Source organism: Mytilus trossulus, chromosome 3 (assembly GCF_036588685.1).
Source record: "Mytilus trossulus isolate FHL-02 chromosome 3, PNRI_Mtr1.1.1.hap1, whole genome shotgun sequence".
NCBI lineage: Eukaryota > Metazoa > Mollusca > Bivalvia > Mytilida > Mytilidae > Mytilus > Mytilus trossulus.
This window is the reverse complement of record NC_086375.1, coordinates 39,412,058-39,429,915: the sequence shown is the minus strand read 5'-3', so window position 1 is coordinate 39,429,915 and position 17,858 is coordinate 39,412,058. Positions and strand designations below refer to the sequence as shown.

Genomic DNA, 17,858 nt, shown 5'->3' with positions numbered 1-17,858 from the left:
GTATGTCATGTATTGTCTCAAATATATGTCCTGTAAACAAGAAGATGTGGTACGTCGGTGTTGCAAACACATATTCGTTCTTTACTGTCTTTTAATGTAAAATAAATATTTGCAATTTCGTTCTTGAAGACGGCATACAATAATAGCACACGCATTTAAAGAGTTTTACCACACACATGGAGAAAAGACTTAATAAAACAAAAGTCATTTAAGACCGTACTTCAAACAATATTATAAATACCAGCGAAATATTTTAGCCAGATTTACTTAAACATATTCTATACTTGAGCCCTTGAACACACATAGAGAACACATTCCAACTCAATATTAAATTATTGGAACTAATTTATTAAAGGTTTTTCGCGAACGAACGATTATTGGGCGCGAACAAACGAAAATTGGGCCCGAAAATTGCCCAAACTTAACGTTACTTGCCAGAACGAGAAAAGAGGCAGCATTAATTTGTTTATTTATATTAGACTATCGGCTGTGTTATTCTTCCCTTTGAAATGTCTTTTATTTTTAAAAAATATATATATAAACATGCTGTATTTTTAAGACCATTTTGAGTCGTATACATATCATATTGACTTGATATAAATCATTTAAGGTTCAATCATTAACAGTTGAAAATCTAATTGATCAAAAAATTATGTGGAAGAATATGAAATATTTAGACCAAGGACATTTATAAAAATATGGAACTATTAGTGCTGTAGCAATGATACTTTCTACAAAAATACAAAAAAATGTATTACTTTACGATTGGTCGAGTGCTCCTTTATATTTCTGTAACGTTTTTATAATAGATAATATTCTTTTAAATAAAAAGTGGTGTTCACGACATATTTATCCAAGATACTCTTGGGAAAGTAAATGACGCTCATGCGTATAAAAAAGTCGGACCACTTGGACCTAGTGCACCTTAGGACTATCCTGTTTGGTGCTTTATTCTAGGAGACAGTATACACCCAAACAAGCCTCCCTTATTAGTTCCATATTTATAATTGATGTGTCTATATAATTAAAGAAAAATAATAAACTTGTGTCATCTTTTAAAATCACTTTTAAATCCGTTGTCAAAGCTAATTATTCTCGTCGTGAAATTCATGAAATACTTGCGCCAATTGTTTTCAACATTAACATTACATAACAATGATCTTTTAAAATGGATGAGGGAGATAAATGAAAAGCATATACGACATGTAAACAAATCAAACTCAACTTAAGAATACGTAACATTCAACAACAGAAAATAAATTGGAACACTAATGTTAAACCACAAAAATAAAATTCAAGGTTGCAAAAAAAACTAAGAAATTGATAATTGTTGTCTCTAAGCACACTGCGATATCGGAAGACATTTATCGTGGATTTTATTTTTACAAAATTACTGCTCTATAACAATACGTTCGTAGAGTTTCGTCCGTTCGTATGATGTTGATAAACCTCTAATAAAACAAAAAACATATACGGCCGAACTTATTAGATGTGCATTAAAAATGTGCGCATGGCAAAACAAATTGGAAAAAAAGGTTTATAACATTACACAGATTTGAGACCTTATCTTTTTTTAACGGACATATATTTGCGAATGACGTAACGATAAAAATATCGGACACAGATTTGAGACCAAATATTTTTTTATGGACATAGATTAGCAATTAACGTCACGATGGGGCATATATTTGAGAAACGGACACAGATTTGATGCCGTACACAAATCTGAGGTTAACATATATACATAATATAATGTATGACTCGGACTTCTTTTGAACTGAATTTTAATGTGCGTATTGTTATGCGTTTACTTTTCTACATTGGTTAGAGGTATAGGGGGAGGGTTTGGATGTCACAAACATTTTTAACCGCGCAAAAAATATAGTGAAACAGTTTCACTGATCATGACATTTTACTACATAAACGATGTACAATAAGAATTGTATAATATTCATTATAATGAGAAAGCAAGTCATCAACTCAAAAACAGATATTTTATCATGCAGAGTAAAAATGAAATTTGCATCTAAAATAAACACGTTTATTCTTTAAACCAGTTGTTAGCATGATACGGGTTATGTTCTTCTCATATATTTTATGATGGTATGGGTTGTTGTTTCTTCAACACATTCCTCATTTCCATTCTCTATTTTATATTAATAATTATCTATCCATACACATTCCAAACTTTTCTGATTTGGTGTCATTGATAATATCCGCCACAACAAGAAATCCAACAAACAAAAGACAAGGCTTCCTCCGCCTTATTTTTAAACCTTGACTTTGTTCACCACATATTTAACAAAAGCTGTCATCTCAGTTCTAGAATATTTTACAAGGTAGACTATTTTAATATTGAAATTAAAAATTCCCCCTATCAAAGCAGCAATATACCACCTTCACATGCATATAGGATGTTCATTTACCAACTGATTAGATATTTAAGAGCTTGCAGCTGTTACTCAGACGTCACTAGTGTCTGAACAGAAAGTTAATAAACAAAGGACATTATTCTTAAAAAGAAAATGCGTTGGAAGATACCAAGACCTTGTTGATTAACATTCCGTATCTACCGTCAAAAATAATACATTTTGGTTTTAAACGTATAGATTCTAGGTTCAGTGTATTTCTTGTTGTGCTTATTGGTGGTTCAACACTCAGATTTAAATCCATCAATCAATCAATCAATCCGATCAATCAATTAATCAATCCGATCAATCAATCAATCAATCTGAAAAATGGTATAAATGTTTCATCCGATACAACTGACATAGAAATATAGTAAAAATATTGCACTGACATTTGACTACATAAACTGTGTATGATTGGAAATATTGAATGTACAGTTGTTTGTGAATGTGGAATGTGTCAAAGAGACACCAACTCGACTGAAGAGCAAACATAGATATAGTTATTAATTTGATAGAAATGAACATATTTTCACAATGTTGACCGCTGTACTCTTATATTTGACATGTGTATGTTTATTTAGCTTACAGATAATGGTAAATACAATGAAATTCTGTGAGTCTGTGATACAAGTGGCTACCTAGCTATAAAACGAACCAAGAATTATCCGTCATTTTCCAAATAAGTAAATGTTTGTTCCAAGTCAGTGATATGACAGTTGTTTTTCACTAGTTTGATGTATTTGAACTTTCGATTTTGTCATTTGATGAAGGATTCTACGTTTTGAATGCTCCTTGGAGATTGGTACTTATCGTGTTTTATTCGCTTCGTGGATATTTTATTTGTATATAAGATTTATAACAGGGTACATTTGGGATTCCAAAAAGGGCTAAACATTCCTCTACTTACAACGGATTTCTTTCAATATTTTGACTAAAGAAATAAAAAAACAGTCTGTTTGGTAAAGGATTCACCTTGATATATAATTAGATTATTATTATCCGCCATGAAATAGGGAAAACACTGTCTGTCTTTATATGAATAATCAGAATGATGTGGTACAATATGTATGATAGTCAATGAGGCAACTATCCAATTAAATTCAAAAGTGGCGAATGATTTCTTATACATCATTAATGTAGTATGTATATATTGCATTTAGTTTGATTATATTTTACATAAAAAAAACTAAATGCTAAAATAACGATTGAATGATTTAATAATCTAATAGCTTCAGCTTTCTGTTTACTGTGACGGAAGGAATCAGATTATCGACAATTTTCGCTACTAATTCAATAAGCTGCAAGATGCATGGATGAGATTAATGTTTGTGTGTTAAGGGGAAAATGTATAACAGTTTATAAACATAAACATCTTCTGATTGAATAAACAACAAAAAAACAAATATTGATATGTGTTCAAGTGGCATAGGATTATCGTAATGGTTATACACATCACTTCGTTTAAAACGGAGAACTGCAATAAATAAGAAGAAGATTTGCGTTTATATTTTCAGGTAAAAAACGATAATGATTAAAAATACAACTTCTACTGAATGCTTATTACCAAAAGGAAACTATTTGTTTCGGGAACCAGTAATACAAAACGTGACTGGAGTGGCTGTGTCGTTGATGTCTGTGATAGTCTATCTTAAATGGTCTTCTGTTTGCATCATCCATGACAATGAAACAGGTATGGTAATACAACTAGTATGATAATAAAACATATGGTAATAAACAGGCATGTTAATCAACAGGTATGTTAAAACAACTGGTATGATAACAGGTATGTTTAAACAACTGGTATGATAAACAGGTATGTTAATAAAACAGGTATGGTTATACAACTAGTATTGATAAAACAGGTATGATAAGACAGGTATTGTTATACAACTAGTATGAAAAAAAGGTATGGTAATAAAACAGGTATGTTAAAAAACAGGTATGGTAATACAACAAGTATAAAACAAAAGGTATGATAATAAAACAGGCATAGTAATACAACTTGTATGGTAATACAAAAGTTATGGTAATATAACTGCACCTGTCCTAAGTCAGGAATCTGATGTACAGTAGTTGTCGTTTGTTTATGTAATATATACGTGTTTCTCGTTTCTCGTTTTGTTTATATAGATATTATGATTAAAATTTTAATGGAGAAAGTCACTTAATTTGCGAAACCTCTCGGTTAAAAAGGTATGACTCTGTTTTGCTTTAAGGTTTTTCTGCCTAAAACATTTGTAGAATACTGAGATTGTTTTATTTTTTAATGAAATATTCTTTCAAAATCAATCTTGGTAAATATATATGTATGTGTGTGATAATTTCATGAAGCTACATTTCACGAGTAGCTGTACATGAAAGATATATAATATAGCCTTCTTGAAACGACATTTCTTTGCTTGCTATTCCAATTACAGTTCCAATATTACAGTAAAATGTAAAATCACAAAAAAAAAAATGAACTCCGAGGAAAAATTCAAAATGGAAAGTTCCTAATAAAAATGAAAATAACCGAAAGCTCAAACACATCAAACGAATGGGTAACAACTATCATATTCCTGACTTGGTACTTATGAAAGTGCTTGAATTGAAACCAGCGAAACCAATGCTTAAGTGGTATTATATGTTCAAAAATTTTATGGGCGACATCGTTACTTGGTTTTTGTTAAGCAATAGAACAATGTGTTATAGTCCATTTGATTTCTATAAATCTTAAAAAATTAAGATTTATAGAAATCAAATGGACTATAACACATTATTCTATTGCTTAAAAAATCATTTTTACGTATAAATATTTTTTTCTTCATGTGTGTTATAATGTGTGATATATACGAACTCTGACTATAAATATCATAATTTATATAAATATCATAAACCTGTTTCATTATACCAGATGTGACTTTACTCATTTAAATAACTCTGGTCATGTGATTATCGAGTTTTCTGTTTGCATGCTTTTGTATTTCTCATTGCATACATAAAGCTCAGTAATCACATGACCAGCGTTATTTAAACGAGTAAAGTCACATGGTACAATAAAACAGGTTTAAAGCACATGTCTAATGTTTTTGTTTTGAATGGAAGGCTGTTACACTACTCATACTTACTCCATCTAGTATTTTATATTAAAAAAATTAGAAGTAACATAGAGAGCCAATGAATAACTTTTTTGATTACTGGTTCAAAATTATGATATTTAAAGTCAGAGTTCGTATATATCATACATTAACACACATGAAGGAAAAATTATTTATAATTAAAAATGATTTTTTAAGAATTAATATTGAAGATTTATAGAAATCAAACGGATTATACATATGACCCTGGATACGTTTTGTTTGTTGTAATAGTCATACTCTACACTTTTTAAATAACATTTATGAATTTATATAATTGCAATTCAACCAATTGAACTGAAATTTTGTCCTCTTATGGTGAATTTCAGTTGACTGACAATTGATCTAAGGGTTAGTGTAGAGCAGTCTTTTATATTTTCTTCTCTGACGCCTTCAGCACACACGGATACTATAGTTTTAGTTGATAATATATTCTAAAAAAATAATTTATTGTCGATTACGTTTCGTATGTCCTAATTAAAAGAAAACTGAATGAATGGAACATATTTAACTTTCAATATAGATTCTGTTCATTCATAACAACGTCGCTTAATTATTTATTTTTCATTATAAGTACGTCGTAAAACATCTACAAGATCAATAAATAACTCATGATTGAAAACTTTAAAATCAAAATAAGGGCTAGGTAAAACATTCTGCTAAATGTAATTGCCTATATTACTTTGTTCTATTTATCATGTTCATTATCTTACTTACACATATGTATATACATAAGTAATTATTGTAGAGATTCTTTTCCAAATTAAGTAATTCTCGACAAGTTCACCATGTTTTGCTTTGATTCGTATTTTGAAATCTTTAATTTGTTGTTATAATGTTTTTTAGATAGCATACTGTTTCTATTTGTCTTTTTCGTATTGCAATTGTACTGTATGTTATTTGGCCTTTTTAACTGGTTTTTATTCGAGCGTCGCTGGTGGTCTTGTGTAGACGAAACGCGTGTGTGGCTAAAAGACAAAACCATTTTAATATTTTAATAATCAGTTTATTTACAACAACTAGGTCGATGCCACTGCTGGTGGAGATTTTATTCCCCGAGGGTATGACCAGCCCAGTCGTCAGCACTTCTGCATTGCCCTGAATTTTCGTTTATTTGGTCATAATCATAAATTAACAGTTGACAAAACTTTGAATTTTTCAAATACTAAGGCTTTTCTACCTCGTAAATATATTACTTATCTGTATTTGTTACTTTTATGAATATTTGTCCTCAATCCTTTTCTCTTTGTATTTTATTTGTTTCCCCCCTTTTTTTCGAGCGTCACTGATGAGATGAATCTTTTGTAGACGAATCTCGCAAAGACAAAATTTCAACTGCTAAAAAGTAAAATCACAAAAATATTCAACTGAACCTTACATCGAACAATTTCGGTCAAACTTTACTCAGCTGATTTAAAAAAGAAAGATGGTGTACTGCGAATTTGAATTAATTGTTTATAATAGTCACGACAGTGAAACACGTGTCTTCTCATTACTCCTTTATGCATGAAACGTTTTTTACCAAATTTATTTAAAATGGTAGTTTAAATGTCTATATATTTCGATTTGAGATTTGGCTTGGAGGTATCAAGGACATGAATCGTTAAAAAAGAGGGCATACGGTTTTTGCGTTCCATCTTTCAATTGATATACGACGATTGTTGGTCTTAGTTTTGGTAAACGTTTTGACTTATGTCTCATGTGCATTCATTGAGGTGTAATATGGCCGGTTACATAGCTGCTGTGGAGCGTATGTCATAGCAGTTTTGAGGCGAATTATTTAACTTTTATAAACAATATTATCACAAAAACATTCAGAGCTTCACTATTTGTATATTTTCCACAGAATATCAAGCAACGCTATTGCACGAGATGTTATCTGCTGTTGGAATTTTTGGGAATGTACAAAGTATGGAACAAATGACGTCACACAGAATAGACGATTTGATGTCAGAGAAAACTACTGCACATGACTACTCAAGCCTAAACTGCACTTTATTATGTAGTCTCAATGCGTGCCAAAACTACTTAGCAAAGGTATAAAGTGAATCTTATTTTGTTTTAAATACCTCTCAGAGAGGTATACTGCCTTTCTTTTGCCACTCTGTCAACCCAATACCCCTTTAGTGCATTTTTTTTTTATTGAATCTTGTACCAATTATCATTAACTAAATTTAATTCGATTCTCGTCAAAAAGATGTAAATGAATTTGATAAAGAATATCTGCATCTATAATTAGTTATCAAAGGTACCAGGATTATAATTTACTACGCCAGACGCGCGTTTCGTCTACATAAGACTCATCAGTGACGCTCATATCAAAATATTTATAAAGTCAAACAAGTACAAATTTGAAGAACATTGAGGATCCAAAATTCCAAAAAGTTATGCCAAATACGGCTAAGGTTATCTATGCCTGGGATAAGGAAATCCTTAGTTTTTTTTGAAAAATTCAAAATTTTGTAAACAGAAATTTTAAAAAAATGACCACATTATTAATATTCATGTCAACACCGGTGTTGACTACTGGGCTGGAGATACCACACATTATCATAGAATGTCACAAAGGTATATTTATTTGACAGTTTGTAAACATTACACTTACAGTCCACCTCTACAAGTTACACATATAATAGCTGCATAGAACAGTATGTTATTGATTTTTAATCAAGCTAATGAAAAGTCAATTATACAGTATATACTGTGGATTCATTTATTTTCGTGGATTATGGAAAACTTGCAAGTTCGTGGATATTTAATTTCGTGGTTTTGCTGATGTCTACATTCAAGCCTATATAAAATCTGTTATTCGTTGAACATTTAATTTCGTGGTTCGCCAGTACCCACGAAAGCCACAAAAATTGGTATCCACGAAAAATAATAAATCCATAGTACTAGATTAAAGCCTTCACAAAGGAATGTTATAATGATGTAAACAAACACAGACTTTTTTTGTCCTTATGAATGGTTTTATCAAGTCAATACTTTTGAAAGCTTACTAAATGGTATTATATTTGTTCGTTGTATAAGGCCGCGAACTGAGCCTTACAATTGCTTATATCCGTGTGTTTGGTTTCTGGTGAACAGCTGCGTCATTGCCAATCAAACTAATATTTTTTTCTTAAAACAGAAAGAAATCTTGTTCTTGAACGAAAAAAACCCACATTGATATTAATCAATACACTAATTGTCTCTTTTTTGTTTTATTTAATGAGTGTCTGAAATTACAGACATGAATACCCAGGCCTTTCTAAGCTTTATTGTTACATAAAGATAAGATAAAATAATTTTACTCTCACTAATCCTTTGATGAATTTGTATATTCTGAACTTACTGATTTCTATATAAAGTATTCATCAAAGTAAGAATTGTAATTTTTGCAACAAGATCTATATAAAAAAGAGATGACCCCATCCTCTCCCCCCTAAAAAAATGAACTCCAAGGAACCTTCAATATGGAAAGTCCCTAAGCAAATGGCAACATCAAAAACTTAATCACGGCAAATGAGTTGATAACAACAGTACAACTGTCATATTCTTGAATGGGTAAAGGCATGTTCTTATGTACGAAATGGTGGTTTAAACCGGATTGTTTCATAGTATAGCTAAACCTCTTTCTTGTATGACAATCGCATTAAAGTATAATTGTAATATACCAATTACATTTAATTTTTAATCTTCTATAATTTATAATTTCAGCCTTTCGACTATGGACGAAAACATGTGGTCAGATCATCTCTAATACATAATTCCAGATGGTTACTTGGAATATTTCATAACGGAGATGCATCTGAGCAGACAACCAACTACACCACTGTGTTAGATAATGTAGCAGTAATACAATTTCGTACTTCATTTCTGAATAAACCACAACATCATAAAGAAACGGTAAATTGAAATAATGATCTGTCAATTTTCAAAAAATCATAATTATATTTATTACATAAAAAAGATAAGGAATATTGACACATCTAGAGATGCTGCAATTTATTATTTGGAATTACTAGACCGAGTACAAATGGATAACAACTGTAATATTCCTGATTTGGTTCAGACATTTTCTTATGAAATATATTGTGCTTTAAACCTGGTTTTATGGCTAGCTAAACGCATATATGTAGTTAATTACTTAAAGCATTCAATACATACATACATAACAAGTTTTCGTAAAACATGTTTTGTTATTGATCATTCTAGATTAACGTATGTGATGCTAAAGATTGTGCTTGGTTACCCATAAACACTTTGATGTGGGAAAAAGAAAAGAGAAGAATGAGTATCGTTGGTTATTCGAAACTATCTGGAAGCTTACTGACGATGAAAGAAATTTTTCCGAACTCAAAGATGGGATTCAATAAACGAAAATTCCTTGTTAGCACATTACCAGTAAGCTTTTAATTAGTGATAAAACATTTTAATTCGTTTCAAACTATCACTGCTCTTTGATCTTATCAAAGTAGAAATCATTAACGTTTTATGTTTTGCTATACGCAGACTGTTCCGTTCAATACATTTTGTCACGTATGTATCTTCAAGGAGATGATGACAGTGTAGCTATTTAAGTAAATATCATTAAAATAATTAAAAATGTCTTATAACTGAAACAAGCATATCAAAAATACTGCAAATAAAAGTCGGTCCTGATGAAATATGTTTTTTTAAATGAACATCACTATACTGCAACATTTACTACTGATTTTTCATCAACCCTACTCCGGAGCACTCAAGATCACGGTGTTTTTTTGGTGAAGTTCGTTTTGCAACATATTTTGTATTCTTAGTTGTGTCTTGTATACTATTTATTGTCTTTAAATCTTTAATTGTGTATGAGTTGAATATCTTTAGGTACATTTTGCCTCTGTAGTATGTTTGATTGAATTTTCTTAATGATACTTACCTTTCAAATTAATTAATTAACTATTACTTTCCTTCCAAAATGAAATGTATATTCAGAAATATATTCCTGTGTTAAGAGTGAGCTGCAGTATTGTGTAATATGTTTGTTACTGCATATTATGTCTTTTTCGAATTTATGCAACTTGCATTTGTAAAAAGTAAAAATGATAATAATGTTTGTAGAAGCTAGCCGTCAAAAACACATAGACATAAAATATATTTCTTTCGAGACTTATATTACATGTTCTATTAAACAAAAGTGGAAATTTCATCACAATAGACGTAACTAAAAAAATATCCACATAGCAACAACATTGCTTGTGAAAATTAAAACAAAAAAGGCAATTTCAACTTTTACAGTGGAAGCCCTTTGTCAACTTTAATGAGAAAAGATATACATATACAGGATTTACCATGGATCTACTACAACATCTTGCATTAGCCCTCAATTTCACGTAAGTAGAATCTTTACTTTTGTTGTCATAAAAATTACTAAGGACCATGCACATATGGTATAATAAGGTCTTAATTTGTCATCGTTATCCTCTATCGGTATTGCAGACTAGGGATGGAGATGTTTTTCAAGAGGGGATCTTAAGTTGTAGATCATTATATGGACTATTTAATACATTGACTTTGTTTTCGCATCCAGAGTATTTCCTTTTTTCTTCGCAATTGTAGACTGGTTCTATACCAAAAAAAACTAGACTTGTGTTCATGAAATGCTTGATAAGTTGTAAATGATATATAAGTATTTTAACAGATCTTTAAATGAAAAATAACTATTAACATCAAAAGTGTGTAGTTGGTGTAGTGTAATAAAATGGTTTAAAACATTTGAATATTATACACATTACGCACATATAGATATGCACTTTCTATCATTTGTGATACATTTTTCTTCTTTAATGTGTTGTCGGTAAAACACTTTGCAAAGGTTATTGTAGAAACCAATGTGACACTGAAATGCATATTCATTTTACGTACTATAGTATTTTTCGCCAGGATGTTTAAATCGGATTATTAAATGCAAAATTCGTGTTATAATCTTTTGGTCTTTATCTGGGTAAATACTTTTTCAAGTACTCCTACAATGATTTCAGATATGGTTAGGGACTTCATTGTTCATTCTCTTACGATTGTGCGTTACTTACCGTAATATACACGTTTAGTTTGTTTTGGAACAATATCAAATTTTAATAAGTTGGACTTGTATTCTTTTTGTTCTTAAACATTTCAAAGTATATTTCAGATATGAGATAACACGACCCCCTGATGGAAAATGGGGTTCTCAGATGGAAAATGGATCATGGAATGGTTTAATCGGTCATCTTGAAAGACGGGTAGGAAGAGTTATAGAAAAAAAATTGTATCTTGGAATTGTAGTTTAAATCAAGGACTCATAATTTCATGAACAACTGATTAAAGATAATAAATTACATGCACATTATTTTTATTCACTAGTTTACTTCAAATTGCGATTAATTGCACTCCTTTTACTTCAATGTTTTGTAGATTACGTATTTTATGAGCAAGGTACAATGTATCATGTTTTGCCGCTGGATAATATACACCGCTGATTGGAAGCCCCCTGGCTTTCGTTGATAACTTCTGCAAACAAAAGCACGGATAGCTATTTTGTTTATACCGATCCCATGTCCTTTAGCTTTTATTTGAAACAAAAGTTACCTAGTAGATGATTTACTTAGCGACAAAGTAATAGCTATGTGCAGGAACTATTTTGTTTATACTTCGTTGAATGCCTGCTTAAAATGTCTTTTTTTTCCTATCATTTTGTATAATGATACTAAATCAATCATAGAACTGTAAATACCTCAGAAGTCATTCAATATAGGTGTAGGCGTAAGAAATAATGCACAGAAAGCATTGACAGGTGACAATAGCGTTTAATGAAAGATTATTAAAAATTCATCAGATTACAAGACATTAGAAACTGTATATTTGATTGAATCTTTGTAAAATCTTTAAAAAGACGGCGGCAGATAACTTTTTTCAGTTGACCAACAAGCAAAGATTAACGAAAAACATACAAAGACAACAAAATGATTAACACAGAGAATAATCAGCATATTGGAACCGACACAGCTAAAAGAATACGTAAATTCATTTACGTCATTCTTTGAGGATTAAATGCTAGATGATAATAACCATTTGTTGTATAACAAATATATCAAGAACATGAAGACTAAGATCACAATTAAGCACGAGGAATTTAAAACCACATGGCATATATATTTGCACAGGTACGATATACATGTATATAAGAATAAGCTATAGTTGAAAAATTAGATATTCATAATTTATCAAATTTAGTTAAATGTTTATTATTTTTCAGGATGTGGATCTAGTTGCAGCCCCTTTGACTATGCAAATTCAAAGGGAAAACGCTGTCGATTTTACAATACCATATTACTATGATTCTGCTGCTATTTTGTTGAAAAAGCCTGATCCAAATGCGAAAAAATGGAGAACATTGATAGATCCCTTAAGCGGATATGTATTTTTGTGTATATTCCTTTTTCTTGCAGTTACTTCATTATTTTTGTTTGTTTTCGAAAAATGTACTCCATACTATAGAAGAATGGAAGAAAAAGATAACGTGAGAGGACTGCATCATTTCTCTGACTCATTGTGGTACATGTATGGTGCTCTATTAACTCAAGGTAATTTTAACCCTTATCGAACTTCCACTTCTTTTCATACTTATATTTACTTTCTTTGAAATATGTTTGAAGGTCATACATAAGTTTATTAGTACAATGGTAATACCTATGTATGAACGAATGCAAATGATTAGCGTTATATTCCAAGTAATTACCTTTATGTCATAAAATAATACAATCCATAAACTGGCAGTTATCCACGTGAAAAATAATCGAAAAGATGACAAATTCGATTACCAAAAATAAATTAAAATAATATGATAGAGCATTCGGCAATATATAATTAATTTTGAAGTCACATGATAAATGAACTTGTTTTCTATTGTCGAATTTCCCTTTTCTGTTCTACCAAATAAAAGCACTTACAATGAAAATACTATAGCATGTCACCCCCTTCAATCTTCAATTCCTTTGATCCGGTCATGACTTGAATACCTAAATGGTCCTTTGATCCGGTCATGACTTGAATACCTAAATGGTATAAGACAGGGTTTACTGCTACGGTCGTTATTTTAACGATAGGTGTTATTGTCATAAGATACAAATGACAACATGTCAATGATAAAATGTAAAAACAGGTATGCAAGTTTTGGCATGGCATTCAGGGGTCGTCGTTTGTTTATGTGTTACTTATTTGTTTTTCGTTCATGTTTTTTACATAAATAAAGCCGTTAGATTTCTCGTTTGAATTGTTTTACATTGTCCTATCGGGATCTTTTAAAGCTTAATATGCGGTCTTGGCTTTGCTCATGGTTGAAGGCCGTACGGTTACCCATAGTTGTTAATGTTTGTGTCATTTTGATTTTTTGTGAATAGTGTCTCATTGGCAATTATACCACATCTTCTTTTTTTTATATTGTCAGTTGCATTCGATAAAGGAATATTCATTTGATATATTTCGTCTGTCTGTTTTTTTTTACAAATGAACCAGTTTGATTTTGTTTACAGATGCTTTTTCGTAATTAATAATTGTAATTCAAATATAAGAAAATCAACAGTTAATAACATAAGAACGTTCGTAGAGTCTTTTATAACTATAATATGTATATTAATTTGATAGAATTTTTTTACTTTTCTGAACATAGGGGGTGAACATATGGCAGGTTCGTCCTCAGGTCGGACATTATTAAGCTCTTGGTGGATATTTTGCATCATAATGATGGCAACATACAGCGGTAACCTTGTGGCCTTCCTAACTGTAACTAAAGATAAACTGCCATTCTCTGATATTGCTGGACTTGTGGAACTTGGTAGTTATAAATGGGGAACACAAGAGGGAACTGTCTTTGAAACGATTTTCAAGGTAAACATGACATATTTTCAAAGAAGTTACATAGTTTATTTAATCTCTTTTACATTCCACAATAGTTTTATCCGTATTTGGCCAATTTTTCTGAATTTCCAGTTTCATTGCTCTTTAGTTTCGTTGTTTTTGAGTCTTTTAAAGTCGAAAACGCATTAGGAGTATCAAATAGAAAGCTGGTATCTTTGATTAGATGTTTTTTTATAGCAATGAAAATTGTAGAATTTATGTGCACTTTTTTCTATGGTTGTTTTCCCTGTTTAAATTTTTGGACACATATAATTAGGAGACCCTTTATACCTTACTGTTAGGCGTGAGCCCTCACGGGCACTCATACAACATCTTCTTACTTTTATCTAAAAAAACTCAAACTAGAATGCTCTGTTCTCCATTTATGTATTTTACGTCAGCCATGACTGACTGCAATTTCTTTATCAGATATTGGGATTCTTCTATATGTTTAGACAGTCCAGTTACTTTTTTTTGTGGCTTTTTTATTAACATGCATACATGTTTCGACAGTTCAGTTACTTTTGAATAATGTGTCTTTCTATTAACAGGCATTCATGTTTCGTCAGCCCAGTTACTTTTGCTTTGTGTGTTTTATTTTATTAACAGACATACATGTATCGACAGTTAAGTTAATTTTTGATTTATGTGTCTTTATATTCACGGGCATCTATGTTTCGACAGTTCACTTACTATTTTTACATGTGTTTTTATATTAATAGGCTTCCACCCGACCAGATTATGTAAAGTTTTGGAAGGGAGTGGTTGACAACAATAAAACGAACCCGAATATTCTGAGTGCAGACGGAGATGTTCAAGTACGACTTGTAATGGAGGGAGACTACGCATATGTAGGTGACAAAACTCACTTTGAATTAACGATGGCTACTAACTGTCATCTGACAATGGTGCTTTCAGATATTGTTTCAATGCAATACGCCATAGCACTCCCTAATAACTCTCCGTTCACCAAGATTTTTTCTGATGAGTAAGTAACTGTTAATTATTACGTGTGCACATTTCAAATGACTAAACATTACGTGTGCATATCTTATTTCAAATGAATAAAGATTTCGTGTGCACATCTTATTTCAAATAACTAAACATCACGTGTGCACATCTTATTTCAATTTGACTAAACATTACATGTGCACATCTTATTTCATATGGATAAACATTACGTATGCACATCTTATTTCAAATGACTTAACATTACGTGTGAGCATCTTATTTCAAATGACTAAAAATTGGAAGTTGTAATATGCAACGATATCTTAAGTTAGAATGACATATTGACAATTAACAGGAAACAATTTGTTTGGCACTTTCTTTTCTAATCATGTATAATCTATTGAATCAACAGTAATATTCATTTCAATAATTCTTATCTGACATAGAAAATAAATTAGGACATTTTGTTTCCAACATTACCTGGCAAAGTTTACCTGAGATGAATTGACCATTATTAAAGAGGGACAAAAGATACCAGAGGGACAGTCAAACTTATAAATCGAAAATAAACTGGCAACGCCAAGACTAAAAATGAACCAGATGAACAGACATATAATAGTGCAAATGACACAACATAGTAAACTAAAGAATAAGCAACACGAACTCCATCAAAAGCAATGCATGATGTCAGGTTTGAAAGTCTCGCCAATAGCTAAAATTTACCCAGATGATTTATACAGTCAAATGGAAAAGTAGATTTTGAAATGCCTCCTTCATTGAAAAAGGGACACAGAATGATTGGTGCTGATTTTGAACGTTTTTACAGAGAACTAATACAATGATGATTTGTTTGTGTCTTTACCAGCATTTTCGATCTTGTGTGTATAGAAAGTTTGTAATGAACGTTCTTTGCGGATATCTCAGATTCGGCTGTCTTGTAAACCTCGACAAGTACCAGCTTTGAATAGAATTTTCCAGAAAATACTTCTCCGTAAATTGCAGTACACTTCGTTTATACAGTTTGAAGCAATGGTCCCTCCCCGCCATTATAGGACACTGGTTCAATTTCTCTTGTAGTTGGTAGTTCCTATCGATGTGCATAGCTGTTGAATGCAGGTTACGTCCTCAATTTTTGCATGTGACGGACTGCTTACAATCTCGAAAAGATTATCGACGCTGATTGTAGTTAACGTTGTCCCTAGGGTTTTGAACTACAGAACGTTAACATTACACACGATTACCATTGACTCGCGTTACTTTAAGTATAAACCTTTTATAGGTGCTACAGTTTATTTAGATATGTTAAATCTTAAATGTATAGAATTTTACTTGTTTTAAATTCCAGAATGACTGCCATGTTCGGGAATGGACTATTTCAGATGTGGAAGTTAAAACACTGGCCGAAACATGGAATGTGCCACGATGATGCACGGAAAGAATCTACACCAATAACTCTAATAGATATACATAGTTCGTTTTACGTCGTAGCGATTGGTATTTTCGTTGCCTTAATTTTTCTCATATGTGAATGTTTCAAATGGAAACTCTATAGCAAACATAGCAGGAAATTGCTGCAAGACCAAGTAAAAGAAACAGAACACGACATTGAACTAGTAAAGACAAAATCAGATCTAGAGGACTCTATGTTATACTAGATGTTAAAACTTTATAATACTAGTAGTCAATTTAGTTTTAATGTTGATTATAACTATTGGTGCTGTTGTATATGTGTTTATATCATAAATTGTGTATGGTGCTTATTGAAAAAATATATATTTCAGGAATTTCGTATAGTTGTTTTTAACTACAAAGCTAAAGTTATTGTTAAACATTTAACAAAAATAATTTATGTTTTAATGAAAACGAACAGCAAAATTGCAACTGTTCGTCTATGCTGTACAGACTATTTCATTATGTCGGTACGACTGCTGTTTAACTACTATTTCAGCAACTTTTATATTTTGTGCATTTTAGAATTGATACATGTTTTCTATTTCTATTCAGACTTTGTCATTGTTGTTGTATTCAAACTCAGTTTTCTTAAGTCTTAGTCTATACTTTATAAACCAATTTCACTTGCAAATACCTTTTTTTTCTCCAAAAAACAATCTTTACACATCGACTCTTATATAAATTTCACAACAATTACGACTTGAATAACTTGTGTTAGTTCTTCATTTACATATCATATGTCAGCCAAGTGCTCCACCTTTCTCAAATTTATCAACATCTATTTTATCATCAATCAGAGCCTGACTTTAAAATTATTGTGAAGTTTCGTACTCTATAGGCATAGTGATTTAAATTTCGATAGTAAAACAATCAAAAGATATGTTTGAGTTAACACAGTCTAAGTTTCTTTCCTCTAGTTACTGTAATAAAATAATTCACTGTTTTACCCTTAACGCTAGTATTCCCTCATTCCAAACAAGACAACTTAAAAATATTGGTCTTGCTTTGTTTCATAAGAAAGTATGGTAAACGTAGA

The 17,858-nt window shown here is 31.0% G+C and overlaps 1 protein-coding gene across 1 annotated transcript; it reads left to right on the top strand.

The window, feature by feature from the left end:
- The first annotated feature begins 13,037 nt into the window (after positions 1 to 13,037).
- LOC134709414 (glutamate receptor ionotropic, kainate 2-like) lies at positions 13,038 to 17,028 on the top strand. The gene is made up of 4 exons (XM_063569576.1): positions 13,038 to 13,107; positions 14,193 to 14,410; positions 15,142 to 15,407; positions 16,716 to 17,028. The coding sequence occupies exons 1-4, from the start codon at positions 13,083 to 13,085 to the stop codon at positions 17,023 to 17,025; spliced, it is 819 nt and encodes a 272-aa protein (XP_063425646.1). The 5' UTR covers positions 13,038 to 13,082; the 3' UTR covers positions 17,026 to 17,028.
- The last annotated feature ends 830 nt before the right edge of the window (positions 17,029 to 17,858 follow it).